Source organism: Palaemon carinicauda, chromosome 8 (assembly GCF_036898095.1).
Source record: "Palaemon carinicauda isolate YSFRI2023 chromosome 8, ASM3689809v2, whole genome shotgun sequence".
Classification (NCBI taxonomy): domain Eukaryota; kingdom Metazoa; phylum Arthropoda; class Malacostraca; order Decapoda; family Palaemonidae; genus Palaemon; species Palaemon carinicauda.
The window spans coordinates 65,233,644-65,252,891 of NC_090732.1; the positions used below are offsets into that span (position 1 = coordinate 65,233,644).

Genomic DNA, 19,248 nt, shown 5'->3' on the forward strand with positions numbered 1-19,248 from the left:
TTCACCATCTACTATACAGTGAGCATATGAAAAGTTGGAGGCATGTCCGTAGACTTTAGCCAAATGTTGGCAATATTCATCGGCAAGTTAGGAAAGCGAAATAAAAGTTCACAGGTTCGAACAGTGAGTGCATCCAGTGCAGAATGGAAATTTGCCAAAATTACAGTAAAGCCAGTAAATTTTAGACCTTTCGGAGTACTGTATATAGACAATGGCTACGCTTTAATCAGTTATATCGGTATTTTCTTGCAATTATAATAGGCATGTGGTGGGAATGGGGTCAGGGTTTGTAAAGCATGCGGGAATTATGGAAAGGGTTCAGAAGTCACAAATTACTTAAAGTACAGTAGTTTTATTTCTATATATGTAATGACAATGACTATTTTTATCATGTTATTATTCATTTCAGAAGCACTATAAGCCTCTACAGCAGATATATTTTCATCGTCTAATGGTTAATTTTCAAGTTCTAACTTTTAGGTGGAATTATGAATAAATATTCACATGGACGTATAGATAAGCATATAATGATAATACTGAATTACTGATACTGTACTTTATTTTTTTTTTCTAATTTAAGTGAGACGTAATACTAAATTTTAAGTGACCGAGTCACCGAAAGAGAAGTTCTAGAAGTTATTAGGTTACAGAAAGAGCAACTCTAATGTTTACTATAAGTCTAAACCATTTGTTGGACGAGAGTTCCTTTAAATCTCTATTAAGTTCTATGCACGTGAATTAAGTGGCCTTATTTCTACCAGAAGTACTACATGCCAACTTACACCTGTTAACGTTATGCTAAAATGGACTTTATAAAGGTAAATGTTGTTTCATTAAGCAATGTCTGTTATCTGTTAAGAAATGGTAGCCTACTGTAGGGTCTTGGGTCTTGTGGTGTTCTCAGAGCGAAGCCCAACTCACCGAATCTTAGCCATGAAAAAGTCATCGGAAGAAACGATTCTTGGAATAATTCATGTACAACAATAATTAACAGGAAACTGTAGTAAACCCATTGTGACTTTGGTTGTGGGTCCCTGAGGTTAGGCTGGTGGTTATCACTTTATTATTCAGTAAGTTTATTCGTTATCCGTTCTGTAATACTTGTTTGTGTATGCTATGAGCAGGAACAGGTAATAGGAGGTCCGTCTAGGATTTCCATTATGCTTTACTACAAGATTAAGGTAAATTTATGATGCTTTTGGGGTGTATGTATGATAGCGGCCACCTTTATGTATTATTATGGCTAACGTAGAATACGGCAGTGTAAGGGGGGTCGCAAGTGGGTGTTAGCCCCCCCTTTAAGTATGTAGGTAAGGACACGGCTTGAAGGATAGGTTAGGGGGGAAAGTTTAGGTCCATTTTTAATCAACGCATGAGGAACTAGCCGCTGATGTATAAAGGCTCCGATGCTTTAATTTTTAGCCAAATGCAGGAACCATAAATTTTTCCTACTCAGTATCTTATGCATTTCTGGGCAAACCATCTGTTCAAGAGATTTTGGACCCCCTTATTTGAAGACAATTATGGAGGACCCCAGTGGGAAACCGGGGTGTTTTTGGGTGGGGAAATGTCTTAAAAGAGTTATTTGCAGCAGGAATGCAAAATAAGCACAAGGTAACCAGTTAGAACAATATATGGTTCATGTACTGTAAGTGGCTGAAAACAGGCCAAAACATGATTTTTTGGGCTCGAGCCTTGTCGTCCTGATGGAAGTTCCTCATTGGCGGCTTCTACTTGGGATATTTCTGCGAGTGATATACCAGAGAAATTTTGCCTTAGAATTTTCAATGGAATTCTAAACTTTGGAGCGAATATCCATGAGAGATAGCGTGTACTAATCAGGGACGTGTTAATAACAAGCCATGGTTATCCTTCCTGAAGAGAGTTAACCTTGTCTCGAAGGAAAGGTGTTGGTAGGATACGTGGGCGAGAGAGCCGTTACAACTCCCAATCTCAGTGTGCTACAACTAACACGTTTCCTGTTGATCCATTCCCCTTCACAGTCGCCATCGTTGACGGTCGCTTGGAGAGTTTCTGCTAGTTTTTCTTAGTTTTCTGAGTGATTTTCCATCATGGATGCTTCAGCTACTTCCTCATCGACCAAGTTGAGTACGGTACCCCTTTTTCGTGTGTTTATTTTGATTGCATTATTGTTCCAAAGCCAGCATGCGGTCGGCGCCATTGCATTATGTTCCAAATCGCTCAGAAACGCTTGGTTATTCAGTCATTTTACTGTAGGAAAGTTTTATATTATTTTAAAGTATGGCATGTTTATGGTATCCCCCCCCCCATCCTTCCTTGGCGTTTCTTGTGTATTTTTTATCAGCATTGACTTGGGCTAGCCTACCCTAGCCAGCGGCCATGCCTGGTAAATTTTCACTATGCGCCATAGTTTCTTTCACCTAACCTTACTGGTTGGGTGAGGTTGTCTATCCTCCCATGCTGTCGATTCATCACGGTGGGGAGCTGCAGTCTTGAAGGTCCTTCTGGGAGTTGTATAGTGTTCTCAGTTGCCCTAGGGCAACTATTTTCACTTTCCACTTAGCCTAGATATTTGGCGAGGCGGTACAGTTCTTGGGATCCTGTTCCCTATGTCTACTTATGTTTACCCATTGGGACACCTTACCCCCTGTTCTGGTGCTGGATAGTAGACCACCTTGCGTTGCCTTAACCATTATTAGGCTTCTCTCTTAGTCTTTGGTAGGTTATGCTTGGTTGTGAGGACTTGTCCTCTGTGCCCTATCACGGCAGACCTTTTGGAACACTATTGCTGCTCTAATGTTGCTTTGTTCTGTAACTGGAATAAAAACCACGCTATTTATTAGGGGTTATACTTTCGGCAGAGCTGAAATGACGAGCCATTAAAATTTAGCGAGGGTCAACTACCCACACCGCTAGTTAACGGGGGTAGGGTGGGGTAGCTTGCTACCACTCCCGTTCACACACCTGTGATTTAGTCACTTTACTTTTGGCTTGGATTGAGAGTGGTTGTTTCCTCTCTCCCTCCTCGCCTATTCTGGACTGCCATTAATTTTTGTCTTTTAACTTAATTTTTCTTATACTTGTACCTGTATATATATGAAAACATTCTTAATGTTTATGTATATATATATGTGTATAGAAATGTGGTAAGTTTCCTTTTCAGTGTTTGTGCTGTGTGTGTGATACATATACGACAACGACACTTGCGTAGTAGCAAGGCCAGCACAGTTCCACTTCGTGGGGAACAACCTCTCCCTCTCTGGTCCATCGGTCTTCCCGTCGGCATATAACCGTTAACTCAGCCGCCGCAGGGGAATCGTCATCGCCTGGACCCTCTTCATTCAACTATTGTCTTCGCCTTTTCCTTTTTTCTTACGGGAAACATGGATTCTGAGCGAAGGGAATGTGGCCTTTCAAAGATTGACTACGGTCTCTCTCTTCTCGAGGTTGTTCACCTTTACAACAACAGCGTACTATTGGGATGCTCCTTTCCCGTGCGTGGGTTAAGTTGCTCTTCCGATTGTTTGTCTCAATTATTTTTAGTGAAAATATAATTGTATTTTAACTCTTCAGCTTTCTCCGTGGGGAACACTTCCCTTCGGAGGGTCAGTGGTTCTCACTATAAGTGAATATTCTTAGCAGATTTAAATAATTGTAATTCTGTTTTTATTACAATTACTTCGCTCCCCCCTTCTCCCGTGGATGTCGACTGGGGAAGGAAGGGCGCAATACTTAATTTTATGCTTTCCCCTCTTCGGAGTTCCTCCTGGGGAATTTGTTAAATAATAAATTTTTTGTCGGCGCAATACTTATTTGTTCCGTAACTGAAATACAAACCACGCTATTTAATATGGGTAATTACTTTCGGCGTAGCTGAAAAGACGAGCCATTAGAAGTTTAACGAGGGTTTACTACCCCACCGCTAGTTAGCGCTTGGTAGGGAGGGGTAGCTTGCTACCCCCCCCCCCCCCTCACACACACCTGTGCTGAGCTCACTTTGCTATCGGCTCGGGTGCTAGACGGACGTGTCCCCTATCACCCTCGCCTACACTGACAGCCATCAATCTTTGTTTGCTTTTTCTTTTTGACAGAGTGTTTGGAAGTTGGCCTCTGCGATGTGGAAGTGTCCCGGCTTACCTGACCGCCCTTGTGGGACTTATATGTCAGCGGTCGACACAGATCCACACACCTTATGTCCTTTTTGTAGGGGCCAACGGTGTGATAGAGATAACGTATGTGGTGAGTGCAGGGAGTGGTCTACCTCCCAGTGGGAGAGGTTTTCCCGGCGCCGGAAGAAGAAGTCTAAACGGGATTTGTTCCGTAACCGAAATACAAACCACGCTATTTACATTGGGTTTACCTTTTAGCGCAGCTGAAATGACGAGCCAAGAGTTTTGACGAGGGTTAATTACCCCCGCGCTAGTTAGCGGGGGCTAGGGGAAGGGTAGCTTGCCTCCCCCCCCCCACACACCGGTGACTTGCTTCTCTTCACTTTTGGCTCGGCGATGAACAGACGTGTCTGTCCATCGTCCTCGTTGACAGCCTTTAATCTTTTTCCTGCTTTTTTTTTACTACAGCTTGTGTGTGTTTGAAGTTGACTACCTATTATATTATATTTACTATGCGTACGTGCCCTGGTTTTGCCGGCCGCCCTTGTGGGACCTTTATGTCGGCCTTGGATGCGGATCCTCACACCCTTTGCCCTCAGTGTCGGGGCCGACGGTGTGACCAGGAAAACGTGTAGTGAGTGTAGGGAGTGGTCTGCCTCCCAGTGGGAGAGGTTTGGCCGCCGGCGTAAGAAGAAGACCAAGAGAGACCGTTCTCCTTCGGGGGTTGCCTTGAAGGAGGAAGGTTCTCGGGACTCGTCTTTCGCCGCCCAAACCTCCTCCGAAGCTCCCCCTCGTCCGGCTCCTAAGGAGAGTCGGCCGAGTGGTAGCACAGGCCCTAGTTCTGTTTCCCGACCTTGGGTGGGGGGAGAGGGCGTCGCCTCCCATAGCGGGGCGGTTCCCCCTCCTCCTCCGGGGGAGGTTATTGATAATTCGTTGTCTAATGATGATCTTTTACAGATTTGGGCTTCGCTGGGGCTTAAGGGCTTGCCCTCCAGGGTCGCCTGGATTGACCTTGTCTCGTTGGGGGCCGCCGTTAAGCAGTCGCCGGCGGTAGCAGAGGTAGACCCTCTGTCTATCGTCGACGTCGTGGTGGCAGAGGCCTCCGACGGAGCGGGGCAATCCACTGCAGGTGAAGTTGAGGATGATGGTGCTGACGGCTCTCCTCCCCCTTCCGTACATCCTTCGAAGGGGGAAGTGAGTCCTACGGGCTCTTCTGCTGTTCAGCTTCCCTCTAAGGGAAGTGCCTTGACTGAGACTTCCCTTCGGAGAACTGATGGTCCTGATGATCTTCCCCGTGGCCGCCTTCGCCGTAAGGCTCACCGTCCGCTGCGTCATAAGGGCCTCCCTTCCCCTTATAAGGGGGTTAAGAGGCACCTTTTTGGATCTTCTTCCTCTGAAGGGGACTCTCCTCATCGTACTCAGCTTACAGCTCCTGCTCCTTTGGACCTCTCTGCAGACTGTTCTCCAACTCCTGCTAGAACTTCACCTTCTGGGGAACTCGTCACTCGACGGGCAACGGTCCCTTCGGGGCAAAGGGATTCTTCCCTTTCATGTGCAGTGTTAGCGCACAGGCGCTCTCCTGCTCGTCAGCGTTCTCCTGCTCGTCAGCGCTCTCCTGCTCGTCAACGCTCTCCTGCTCGTCAATGCTCTCCTGCTCGTCAGCGCTCACCTGTTCGCCGGCGCTCTCCTGATGTTCGCCCTCCTCGTCAGCGCTCTCCTGAGTACATCCTACATCCTGTGGTTCCTGAAGAGCGCTTAGCGCGCCAGCATTCTTCTGCTCGCCCTTCTGCAGTGTTAGCGTACAGGCGCTCTCCTGCTCGTCAGCGCTCTTCTGAGCGTCATCGCTCTTTTGAGGATCATCGCCCTCCTGCTCGCCAGCGCTCCCCTGTGGTCTCTGATCATCCTGCAGTCCCTGTTGGACACCCTGCGCGCCGTCAGTCTCCTGAGCTCTCTCGCGATCCTCATCTTGTGTCTACTCAACATCGTCCGCGTTCTCCAGCGCTTGTTTCTAAAGCACATGTTCGCCCACGCGCCTACGCTCTTCCTGTTCCTGTTCGTGAACGCGCCGCGCCACCTGTTCCTTCACAGGATCTCACGCGTCGCCCCCTTGCTCGCCAGCGATCACCTGCTCGCCAGCGTTCACAGACGATCCTAGTATCGCCTGTTCGTCAGCGCTCTCCTACGCGTCAACGATCACCTGTTTATCGGCGATTTCCGGACTGCCCGCGTGATTTACAGCCTGCGCGCACGCGTTCTCCAACGCGTCGTCAACCAGAGGTTCTGGAAGGACATGGTTCGCCATCTGCTAGCTCGCCATCGCGCGATCATTCACCTGCGCTTCCTGCGCGCTTTCGCTCGCCAACGCGTCACCATGCGACAACGCGCCATCGCTCACCTGTGCGTCAGCGTTCGCCAGCCTACCACCGATCGCCTGCTGATTTACGCCGCCAGCGACCTTCTTCGCCCACGCAGCAACGTGTTCCCTCGCCATCGCGCCAACGCATTCGTTCGCCGACTCGGGCACGCGCTCGTTCACCTGTACACCCTAGCGCCCACTCGCCTGCGCGACCGCTCGCCTGCGCGCCCGCGCGACCGTTCGCCTGCGCGCCCGCGCGACCGTTCGCCTGCGCGCGACCATCGTTCGCGGCGAATTTCGCAGCCAGTGGTACAGCAGGAACGCGTGTTCCTAGACAGCGCTCGGGATCGCCTCCATCCAAACGCAGGACTGTAGTGCAGGACAGGGAAGACACTACGGAGATGTTAGTGCATCATTCTTCCCCCCTTCTTTTCAGGCAGGTACTGTGGTGTCCACTCCAAAGGATCGCCCGATCCCTTTCCCTCCAGCGAGGATTTCGGACTCTGTGTCCGTGGAGCAACAGACTTGGTTTGGTCCTCTGATGCGGGTGTTAGTGAGGGTAATGAAACCAGCACTCACCGATCAGGGCAACAAACCAACGGCTGCCTCTCCTACGCTGAAGAGAAAGAGAGGAGTAGACTTCGTGGTGACTTCCCCCAGGGCGAAGTTGGTTCCCAAGAGGTCTGTCGCGAAGCCCCCTTCTCCTGCTCGAGCGTTTTCTCCTTCTCCCGTGGACGAGGCTTTTCCGTCCTCGGGTGAGTCCAGTGAAGCGGTAGTCTTCCCCTCGGCACCAAGGGGGGAGACTTCGCTTCATGGAGGAGAGTCGTCTCGTGAGGAAGGGGCTCCTCGAACCTCTTTGTTGGGGTCCTGTATCCCTCCCAGGAGGGAATCCAAGGACTCCAAGACCGTCCCGAAATCATCTTCGAGGATTCGCCAGGAACCCGCGGCTCCCCGGGGGAACGTCCACGCTTCACCCCAGGAAGAGATTCCGGGGACAGGAGACTTAGCTGCCAGCCCGCAAGGAGGAGATCAGCAGGAATCCGAACATGCCCTCTGGCAGGTCCTGAGCCTGATTAGGCAACTTAATGGGCTTATGGACCCCGTGATCGCCCCCCGTGAAGGCAAGGACACTATCTTGGACGAAGTGTTTGACATTCGGAAGGCCCCTAAGTCCAGTGCGGCTCTGCCCTGGTCTCGGGGTCTGAAGAGTGCCAGAGCTAGGGCCAACGCTCAGCTCGCGATTCTTGCCGCCTCCAGTCGTTCCTCTGCCGGGAACAAGCTCATCCCTCCTCCTCGTCTTCAGCAGAGGAGGTATTTTGAGATCTTGGGTGAGTCCAGCCTCGCTCTTCCTCTCCATCACTCCGTGGAGGAGCTGGCGAAGGGAGTTCCCCCTGAGAAGCTCTCTGCCCGGCAGGTGTCGTTCTCGGCGGCAGAGATCCTTAGCCATGAAAAGGTCGCGAAGTGTGCCATGCAGGCCACTTCGTGGCTGGACACCTCGCCTATCCCAAGTCTCCTTGTTGATGCTGGAGAGTTACCTCTAGACCTTTACCGAATGTCTTCCATTCTTCGGTATTGGTTTAGATTGCAAAGGCTCCCTAACTCTCTAGCCTTTCAGACTGCAAGCCTTGTAAGACACGCATCATACTTTGAGTTGCACCCAAAATCTCCTCAACCTTATGGCTTTCGGGTGAAACGATTATTAAATAGTCTGGATATAATTAGAAATAAGGTACTTCCATTCAAGGTATCATCAACGCCTCCATGGAAGTTACCAGAGATATCTTTTTGTAAATATTTTATTGGAGATAAGAAGAATATGTCAGACCTAGAAGCCAGGTCTCTTTTTAATGAACATGTTAAAGAACATAGAGGATCAACTTTTATCTATACTGATGGCTCCAAATCTGATGCTGGCGTTGGATTTGGAGTACATAGTAATGGTTTTAATTGTAGAGGTGCACTTCCTCTGACCGCTTCTATATTTACTGCCGAACTGTATGGCATATTAACCGCTATTGAGAAAATATCGTTGGAGAAGGAGGGTAATTTTACAATTTTTAGTGATGTAAGGAGTGTCCTTCAAGCTATGGAAGTTTTTAATTCTAATAACCCTCTAGTTTTAAAGATTTTAGAATGGCTCTTCCTTATTGGACGGAGAGGTATAACAGTTCAATTTTGTTGGGTTCCAGCACATGTAGGTGTGTCCGGGAATGAGAAGGCAGATTCACTGGCTAAGGAGGCTGCATCCGAGTTGCTGCCAAGAAGGTATCCCATTCCCTGTAATGATTTCTTACCTGACATCAAGAAATTGGTTTGCAATAAATGGCAACAGCAATGGGATAGTCAAGATGGCAATAAAAGGAGGGAAGTAACAAATGACATATATCCTTGGAGGTATAATATGATGCCCCGAAAATGGGAGACGTCTCTTTGTCGTCTCCGTATTGGTCACACTCGGTTGACACATGAGTTTCTGCTGAAGGGCCAACACCAACCGTATTGTGACAACTGTTTAGTACCTCTAACAGTAGGGCATTTGTTGACCGAATGCCCCAATTATAACAACTTGCGGAATAGATATTTGTTTGAGGCTCGAGGTGAGGGTGGCAGGTTCATCCTTGCCAAGATTCTTGGAAATGATGTGTCCTACCATGCAAGTGGCATTTTTAGATTTCTTTCAGAAGCAGGTCTTCTGAAAAATATTTAACTTTTATGACATTCAATTTTTATGATTTTAATTGAATACTCTTTAATTTTTTATTTTATTTCATTTTTCATTTTTGTATACATAAATTAAATGTTACCGGCGTCAATGACCTTAGATGTCAGGATGCCTGAAAACTTTAAATCATTCATTCATTCATTCGTGGCTGGACTTTTGGCTAGGAACTCTGGGCATCCTATTGCGCTCTGAGGACTTGTCCAAGGAGACCAATAGGAAGGCCCTGGAGACCTTCTTACTCTCGGGCACCCGCTCCATCGAGTTTTTGGCGCACCAGGTTACCACCCTGTGGGCCAACTCGGTGTTGAAGCGGCGCGATGCTGTGACCGAGAGATTCCATCCATAGGTCCCCGCCGTGGATGTGTGCAGGCTCAGACATGCTTCCCTTCTGGGGGAGAACCTGTTTGAGCCTCAGGACATGGAGCGAACGGCTGAGAGGTGGAGGAAATCCAGCACGGACTCCCTCCTCCATAGGGCCCTTACAGCTCGGCCCTATAAGCCTCCAGCTCCGCCGCAACAGCAGCAGCAGCCTCGTAAGGCTCCGAAGCAGACACCGGCAGTTAAGAAGGTGGTGTCTAAGCCCCAGCCCTTTCCAGCCAAGGTCAAGAGGGGCGGTAAGTCCTCCAGGGGAGGCAAGACTCCTAGGGGTGGCGGCCGCGGCCGCAAGCCCTAGGGGTGGCAGTCCCCCTGCGTGTCCACCTGTGGGGGGATGCCTTCAGCGTTGCGTCCGCAGGTGGCAGCAACACGGAGCCGATGCTTGGACGGTCTCAGTGATCAGCCAAGGCTATCGCGTCCCGTTCACAACATCTCAACCTCCCCTGACAGCGAATCCAGTGTCGTTGAGCTCCTATGCCACGGGGTCGGCAAAGGCTTCGGGCCGAAGTCGAGACCATGCTCGAGAAGGGTGGTCTCCAGGAGGTCGTCGACGGCTCCCCAGGCTTCTTCAGTCGACTCTTTCTTGTAAAGAAGGCGTCTGGAGGCTGGAGACCTGTCATCGACCTCTCAGCTCTGAACGGGTTTGTCAAGCAAACCCGGTTCAGCATGGAGACAGCAGACACGGTCAGACTTGCGGTGAGACCACAAGACTTCATGTGCACACTGGATCTAAAGAACGCGTACTTCCAGATCCCAATCCATCCGTCTTCCAGGAAGTACCTGAGATTCTGCCTAGACGACAAGATCTACCAGTTCAAGGTGCTGTGTTTCGGTCTCTCCACAGCTCCTCAGGTGTTCACCAGAGTGTTCACCCTGATTTCATCTTGGGCGCACAGGAACGGCATTCGTCTCCTTCGTTATCTGGATGAAGGGTGGGGCGCACGTTCTGAACCAGAGGGTCTCAGGCCTTTGGTCAGAATCAGAAAAGTGCCTACACATCAACCTGCTAGAATTGAAGGCCGTCTTTCTCGCTCTTCAGCAGTTCCAACGGTCCCTGGCGGGTCACTCCGTGGTGCTGATGAGCGACGACACCACGGTAGTGGCTTATATCAACAAGCAGGGAGGCACTTTTTCGCAGCAGCTATCCCATCTTGTAGTAGAGACTCTGAGGTGGACCGAAATCCACTCGATAACACTATCAGCTCGCTTCATTCCTGGCAAGAGGAATGTGCTCGCCGACAGTCTGAGCAGGGCCTCGCAGATAGTGAGTACCGAGTGGTCTTTGGATCGTCTAGTAGCCAACAAAGTCCTGACTTTGTGGGGTTCCCCGACTGTGGACTTGTTCGCGACAGCGTTGAACTTCAAGCTGCCCCTGTACTGCTCCCCAGTCCCGGACCCCAAGGCACTCTGGCAAGATGCTTTCCAGCAACGGTGGGACAACATCGACTTGTACGCCTTCCCACCGTTCTGTCTGATGAGAAGGGTGCTCAACAGGACCAGACTATCGGTCAACTGTTCGAGGACTCTGATAGCTCCGCTATGGCATCACGCGGAATGGTTCCCGGACCTTCTGCAGCTCCTGACGGAGCTCCCGAGGGAACTTCCTCCACGACACGAGCTTCTCAGACAACCCCACTCCGGCGTCCCTCACAAGGCCGTGGCCTCGCTTCGGCTTCACGCCTGGAGACTATCCAGTGTCTCCTCGCGGAGAGAGGCTTTTCTCTTCAGGTTGCGGAGAGAATGCCTCGGCACCTGCGAAGGTCCTCTGAGGGAGTCTACCAAGCAAAGTGGAGAGTCTTTTGTGGTTGGTGTCGTGGGAGGGGTATCTCTCCACTCGATGCCACTATTCCAGCAATAGCGGACTTCCTCGTTTATCTGCGGGAAGAAATGCGCCTTTCTGTCTCGGCAGTGAAAGGCTATCGCTCAGCCTTAAGCTTAGCCTTCAGGCTGAAGGGCGTGGATATTTCTTCATCGCTAGAACTCTCTTTACTCATACGTAGATATGAGCTTACCTGCCCCCAGTCGGAAGTGAGACCTCCTCCTTGGAACGTGGTTCGAGTCCTCAGGTCTTTTAAGAGACCTCCCTTCGAACCATTACGCCAGGCCTCCGATCGCCACCTGTCTTGGAAGACGGCTTTTCTACTCGGTTTGGCTTTGGCCAAGCGGGTTAGTGAACTTCATGGTCTCTCGTACGACATCGCCCATTCAAGGGGATGGGGGGGAGGTAACGTTCAGGTTCGTCCCTGAGTTTGTTGCCAAGACTCAGAATCCTGGAGTGCCGGATCCTCGCTTCGAATCTTTCAGGATCGCGAGTCTCCGTTCTGTAACAAGCGACCCAGACCAGCTGCTACTATGTCCAGTGAGGTGTCTGAGGCACTACTTGAAGAGAACGGCTGCAGTCCGTCCTCAAGTGCGAGCTTCGTTTGTGAGCACAGGCAGGACTAAGAGGAGGGTCACCAGGAACACCATCTCAGCTTGGATTCGAAGGGTTATTCACCATGCCTTGAATCCGGACCCTGCTCCGTCACGTCGCCCTCAGGCACACGATGTCAGGGGTGTTGCTACATCCCTGGCCTTCAAGAGAAACTTCTCTGTGACGCAGGTACTGTACTTCAAGCTGGGGTCTGGAAGCGTCAGACGACCTTCACAGCCCACTACCTGTAAGACGTGACCCACAGGAGCCTCGATACGTTTTCTATCGGCCCTGTGGTGGCTGCACAACAGCTGGTCTAACCTCAGGCTCCTTTTTGGACAAGTAGCAGTAGGTTGAGGGCATTGTTACCCGGGCTTAGTCTGCGTGAATGAAAGAGTATGTCTGACCCTTACTTCTTTCTTCATTCTCCCCTCTCTTGGGGAAGCAGCATCCTGGTCCTCGCATAGCTTACCTCGACCTCTGCAGGTAACCCATGCTTCTTTGTGCTCCTAGTATTAAGCTTAATACTGTTGCATCTCCCATACCCTGACAAGGTGGTATTGGGAACGTCCTATCCTAGATTCCTATCTAAAGGTCTCAAGGTCAACTTCATAGGACGAGTCACACTCTCCTCCACACACTGCTTATGTAGGCCACTCGTTCCTAGCGATGCTAGGAACTTGTGAGGTACAGGGGCCCCTTTTCTCTAGTGCTGCTCACTGAGGGATTGAGCCCCCGGGCAAGCCGAAGTCAGTAAGGCTGGGGACTTTCCACCCTTCCTAAGGGGTAAGTCACCCAATGTAAATAGCGTGGTTTGTATTTCGGTTACGGAACAAATGACAAATTCGAAGATAATTACCTTAGCTATTTACACATATGTGCCCGCCATCCCTGATCCCCAAGTCAAGTCCTACCTCTAAGTGAAGTGAAGCAAGACACCGGTGTGTGGGGGGAGGGAGGGGTAGCAAGCTACCCTTCCCCTACCCCCCGCTAACTAGCGCGGGGGTAATTAACCCTTGTTAAAACTATTGGCTCGTCATTTCAGCTGCGCTAAAAGGTAAACCCAATGTAAATAGCTAAGGTTTGTATGGTTAGGAAAAATACAAATTATCTTCGAATTTGTCATATTTCTCCTTCAAGGGCTTCCTTGAAGAGAGAAAATCCCAAGGACTCTTCTTCCGTAGCCCAAACCTCCTCCGAAGCTCCCACTCGATCGGCTTCTTTCGAGAGGCCGGCGAGTGGTAGTGTAGGTCGCATTTCTGTTGACCGATCTCGGGGTTTGAGAGAGGGAGTTGCCTCCCATAGCGAGGCAGCTCCTCCTCCTCCCCCGGGGGAGGATTTAAATGTATCTAATGTTAATGTTGGTAATGATGATTTGTTACAGCTTTGGGCTTCCTTGGGGCTTCAGGGCTCGCCCTCCAAGGAATCCCTGTTTGACATAATCAGGTTAGGGTCAGCTGTCAAACAGTCTCCGACGTTAGCAGAGGTTGATCCTCTGTCTATCGTCGACGTTGTTGTGGTAGAGGCTTCTGACGAGTTATCTCAAACCTCTGCTCCTGTTTGCTGATGTAGCTGAAGGCTTAGTTCTCCCCTCCGAACATCCTTCGAGGGAGGAACTAAGTCCAACGGTCTCTCCTGCAGGTGATTCTCTCCCTCGGGGGAGTTCACTGACAGAGACTCCTCTTCGGAGGACTGCCGACGGTCAACCTGCTGCCTCCAGAGGGCGTATAAGGCATAAGGCCTGCCTTCCCCTCCGCTGTAGAGGCCTTCCTTCATCTTACAAGGGTGTTAGGAGGTGCCTCATCGGCTTGTCTTCGCCGCAGTCCGCCGCAGAGGATCCTCGTCGTCATTCACCGACCTTTCCAGCTACATTCTTGGACCTGTCCGCTGATCGTTCGCGATCTCCTACTCTTGTGAGACTTGCTGACCTGCCGTCGCCCTTCCTAGCTGCCAATGCGCTGTGGGCGCCCACGCATCCTGTGATCAAGCAGGCAACGGTCCCTTCGGGGCAAAAGGGACTTTCTCACATTGTGGCAAAGTCCCTTAAGCGCCAGGTATCCCCTGCGCACCAACGTTCTCCTGCAGTTGCTGATACGGAGACAACGCACCAGCGAGCACCTGTCCCAGAGACTTCGCGCCAGCGCTCACCTGTGCGCCAGCGCTCTCCTGTGCGCCAGCGCGCCCACGATCTCCTGCGTGCCCACGATCTCCTACGCGCCAGCGCTCGCCTGTGCGCCAACGTTCTCCTGTGCACCCACGATCTTCGGATCTGGGCGCAGGAGGGAAGATACCTTCTTCTTCTGCTCGCCAGCAATCTCCTACGCGCCATCAGATCCCTCCTGCTCGCCAGCATTCTCCTACGCGCCATTGCGCGCAGTCACCAACACGCGCCCACGCGCGCCCTGCCCATTGCAGATGTGCGACCTCTTGCGCGCCCGCGTGCAAGTCATATTTCCCACAATTTTCCCCTGCGCGCGTGTGCCCAACGCTATCACCCTCACAGGCTCATAGAGATCCTGCGCGTCCATGGGCACGCGAGCAATCGCCTCCGCGCGTGCGAACGCTTGTTCAACCTACTGCGCGCCCTCGGCATTCTCCAGAACGCGCCCCTGCGCGCCATCGATCACCTGCGCGCCCACGCGCTCCATCGCCCCTGCGCGTCATCGATCACCTGCGCGCCCACACGCTCCATCGCCCCTGCGTGCTCCATCTCCTGCGCGTGCAATCACTCGCCAGCGCGCTCCCTCGCCTGCGCGCCATCGCTCGCCCGCCTGCGCGCCATCGCTCGCCCGCCTGCGCGCCCACGCGCACCCTCGTCATCACCCCCTTGCTCACGCGCCAGCAAACCAGGTAAAATCCCATCGCGCGAGTGCCAGCGCAACCACAGGCATGATTCGCAGCGGGATTCCCATGCGCGAGGCTGCAGGACCGCGTGCGACCAGGTCTTCGTCTTCACGTTCCCCCCCACGCAAGCGCAGACCAGCGCGCTCGCCGGAGGGCGGGAGAACACCGGATATGTCCAGTAACTTACTTACTTCCCCTTCTTCTTTCCAGGAAGACCCTGTTGTGGTTTCTACTCCTAGGGATTGAACGATCCCCTTCCCTCCAGAGGGAGTCTCTGACAGCGCCGCTGTCAGTAAGCAGCCATGGTTTGGGTCCCTTGTCAGAGCTGTCATGCAGGCCTTTAAGCCTGCTTTCTCTGAGTTGGGCCTCAAATCAGCGGCAGTTCCGACCCCCCTGAAGAGGAAGAGAGGAGTAGACGACGTGGTGACTTTTCCAAGGGTTAAGCTGGCTCCTCGGAAGTCTTTGAGGAAGGCTCCCTCCCCCCCCCAGACTTTCTCTGCTTCCCCTTCGGATGAAGATTTCCCGTCCTCAGGGGATTCTTGTGAGGTGAGGCGTTCTCCCATCGCACCTATGGGAGAAACCCCACCTCGCGTAGAGAAGTCTTCTCGGGTAGGGGTGGAGAAGAGCCTCCCGCCATCACTGTTGGAGTCCTGTATCCCTCCCAGGAGGGAGTCGAAGGACTCTAAGACTGTCCCTAAGTCGTCCTCGAGGATGAGACCAGAGCTAGCCAAACCAGCGGAGAATGTCCACAAGTCCCTCCAAGAAGAGCCTTTGGGGACAGGAGACTTTGCTGCCAGCCCTACAGGAGGAGAGCTACAAAAGTCAGAACATGCATTCTGGCAGGTTCTGACTCTGATGAGGAATCTCAACGGGTTCTCGGATCCTGAGATTCCCCCTCGAGAGGGCAAGGACACAGTCCTGGACCGAGTCTTTGGCACTCAAAAACCCCCTAAGGCCAGTGCGGCTTTGCCCTGGTCCCAAGGGGTCAAGAGAGCCAGAGATAAGGTTGAGGGCCAGCTCTCCGAGCTTACCTCCTCCAGCTGTTCCAGCGCCGGCAACAAACTCCTCCCGCCTCCTCGTCCATCAGAGGAGGTACTTTGAGATCATGGAGGAGTCTTGTTTAGCGCTTCCGTTACACCACTCTGTGGAAGAGCTTACCAGGGTAGTCCCTCTAGAGAGAGACTCCAACCGGCAAGTGTCTTTCTCGGCCTCGGAGATCCTCAGTCAGGAGAAGGTGGCGAAGTGTGCCATGCAGGCAACTTCGTGGCTGGATATCTGGCTAGGGTCTCTCGGCATCCTGTTACGATCCGAGGACCTGTCCAAGGAGAGTACCAGGAAGGCCTTGGAGACCTTCCTTCTTTCAGGCACTCGTACCATCGAGTTTCTAGCCCACCAAGTCTCGAACTTGTGGGCTAATTCCATCTTGAAGCGTCGAGATGCGGTGTCTGAGAGATTTCACGGGAAGGTCCCCAGCACCGAGGGCAGCAGGCTCATACATTCCTCCATCTTGGGGAGGAATTTGTTTGAGCCCAAAGATGTGGAACAGGCAGCTGAGAGGTGGAGGAAGTCCAACCAGGACTCTCTCCTACATAGGGCTCTTACATCAAAGACCTATAAACCTCCAGCACCTCAACAACCTCGCCCGTCCAGGACAACGAAACCGGCAGTGGCAGCAAAGACAACGGTGTCGAAGCCCTTTCTTGTCAAAGACAAGAAAGGCAAGAAGTCCTCCAGGGGAGGGAAAAATCTTAAAGGGAGTGGCCGAGGCCACAAATGCTAGGATTGGCAATCCCCCTGCATGTCCACCAGTGGGGGGATGCCTACAAAGTTGCGCGATCAGGTGGAAGCAACTCGGGGCCGATTCCTGGACGATTTCCGTAATCAGTCAAGGATATCGCGTCCCGTTCACAACATCTCTACCTCCCCTGACAGCGGATCCAGTGTCGATGAAGTCCCTTGCCATGGGACTGGCCAGGGGACAAGCCCTTCGGACAGAAGTCGAGACCATGTTGAAGAAGCGCGCTCTCCAGGAGGTCGTCGACGGGTCCCCAGGCTTCTTCAGTCGACTCTTTCTTGTAAGGAAGGCGTCTGGAGGCTGGAGACCAGTCATCGACCTCTCAGCTCTGAACAGGTTTGTCAAACAGACCCCGTTCAGTATGGAGACGGCAGACACGGTCAGACTCGCAGTGAGACCTCAAGACTTCATGTGTACACTGGACCTGAAGGACGCGTACTTCCAGATCCCAGTCCATCCGTCTTCAAGGAAGTACATAAGATTCAGCCTAGACAACAAGATCTACCAGTTCAAGGCGCTGTCTTTCGGTCTCTCCACAGCACCCCAGGTTTTCGCCGACAGTCTGAGCAGAGCGTCTCAGATAGTGAGTACCGAGTGGTGTTTGGATCGTCTAGTAGCCAACAAAGTCCTGACTTTGTGGGGTTCCCCGACTGTGGATCTGTTCGCTACAGCGTTGAACTTCAAGCTCCCGCTGTACTGCTCCCCAGTCCCGGACCCCAAGGCACCCTGGCAAGATGCCTTCCAACAACGGTGGGACAACATTGACGTTTACGCCTTTCCCCCGTTCTGTCTGATGAGGAGGGTACTCAACAAGACCAGAATATCGGTCAATCTCTCGATGACCCTGATAGCTCCGCTATGGCATCACGCGGAATTGTTTCCAGACCTTTTGCAACTCCTAACGGAACTCCCGAGAGAACTCCCTCCACGACACGAGCTACTCAAACAACCACACTCCAACATCTTTCACAAGGCCGTAGCTTCGCTTCGGCTTCACGCCTGGAGACTATCCAGCATCTCCTCGCAGAGAAAGAACTTTCGCAGCAGGTTGCGGAAAGGATGTCTGGACACCCGCGGAAGTCTTCCACAGGGGTCGACCAGGCAAAGTGGAGAGTTTTCTGTGGTTGGTGTTGTGGAAGGGGTATCTCGCCACTCGATGCCACTATTCCAGCAATAGCGGAGTTCTTTGTGTATTTGCGAGAAGAAATGCGCCTTTTAGTCTCGGCAGTGAAAGGCTATCGCTCAGCCTTAAGTCTTGCCTTCAGGCTCAAAGGAGTGGACATTTCTTCTTCGCTGGAACTTTCTTTACTCATTCGAAGTTATGAACTTACCTGCCCTCAGTCGGAAGTGAGACCCCCTCCATGGAACGTGGTTCGAGTTCGCAGGTTTCTGAAGAGACCTCCCTTCGAACCATTATGCCAGGCTTCAGATAGCCACCTGACTTGGAAGACGGTGTTCCTACTTGCTTTGGCTTCGGCCAAACGAGTTGGTGAACTTCATGGTCTCTCGTATGACATCGCCCATTCAAGGGGATGGGGGGAGGTAACGTTCAGCTTCGTCCCTGAGTTTGTTGCTAAGACTCAGAATCCGGGAGTGCCAGATCCTCGGTTTGACTCTTTCTGGATTTCGAGTCTTCGTTCCGTAACAGATGACCCAGACCATCTCCTATTGTGCCCAGTAAGGAGTCTGAAGCTCTATCTTAAGAGAACAGCTGCAATCCGTCCTCAAGTGCAAGCATTGTTTGTAAGCACTGGGAGGTCAAAGAGGAGGGTCACCAAGAATACTATCTTGGCTTGGATTCATAGGGTAATCCATCTGTCCCTGAATCCCGACCCTCCTCTGTCACATCGCCCTAGAGCACATGATGTCGGGCATAGCTACGTCCCTGGCCTTCAAGAAGAACTACTCAGTGACGCAGGTTCTACAAGCAGGGGTGTGGAAGCATCAGACGACCTTCACAGCCCACTACCTGCAAGACGTGACCGACAGGAGGCTCGATACGTTCTCTATCGGTCCTGTGGTGGCTGCACAACAGCTGGTTTAAACCTCAGGCTCCTTGATGGACAAGTAGCAGAAGGTTGAGGGCATTTTTACCCAGTTTTAGTCTTCATGAATGAAAAGGTATGTCTGGCCCTTATTCTTTTCTTCATCCTCCCCTCTCTTGGGGAAAGCAGCATCCTGGGTTCTCTGCACAGCTGACCTCAAACCACTGCAGGTAAACCATGTTCCCTTGTGTTCCTAGTATTAAGGTAATACTGTCGCGTCCCCATACCCTGACGAGGTGGTATTGGGAGAGTCCTAGCCTTAAGTTTCCATCTAAAGGACTTCAGGTCAACCTCCTAGGACGAGTCACACTTCATTCCTTCACACACAGCTTATGTAGGCCACAGCCCTTGCAGAGCAAGGTGCTAGTGAGGTGCAGGGACTCCTTATCATTTAGTGCTGACACACTCAGATACTGAGTCCCCGGGCAAAAAGCCAAAAGCCAGTAATGGCTGGGACTTACCATCCTACCTAAGGGTTGAGTCACCCATATTAAATAGCGTGGTTTGTATTTCAGTTACGGAACAAATGACAAATTCGTAGGTAATTTGTATTTTTCGTAACTATACAAACCTTAGCTATTTAATCAAACTTGCCCACCAGCCCTGT

General features: G+C 51.6%; 1 protein-coding gene across 1 annotated transcript in view; it reads left to right on the forward strand.

The window, feature by feature from the left end:
* The first annotated feature begins 602 nt into the window (after positions 1-602).
* Positions 603-19,248, forward strand: part of tank (EI24 domain-containing protein tank) — a 543,339-nt gene continuing 524,693 nt past the window's right edge. Inside the window, exon 1 of the mRNA XM_068378643.1 lies at positions 603-818. Coding sequence (XP_068234744.1) covers positions 804-818 — 15 coding nt within the window. The 5' untranslated portion in view covers positions 603-803. The remainder of the gene's footprint in view (positions 819-19,248) is intronic.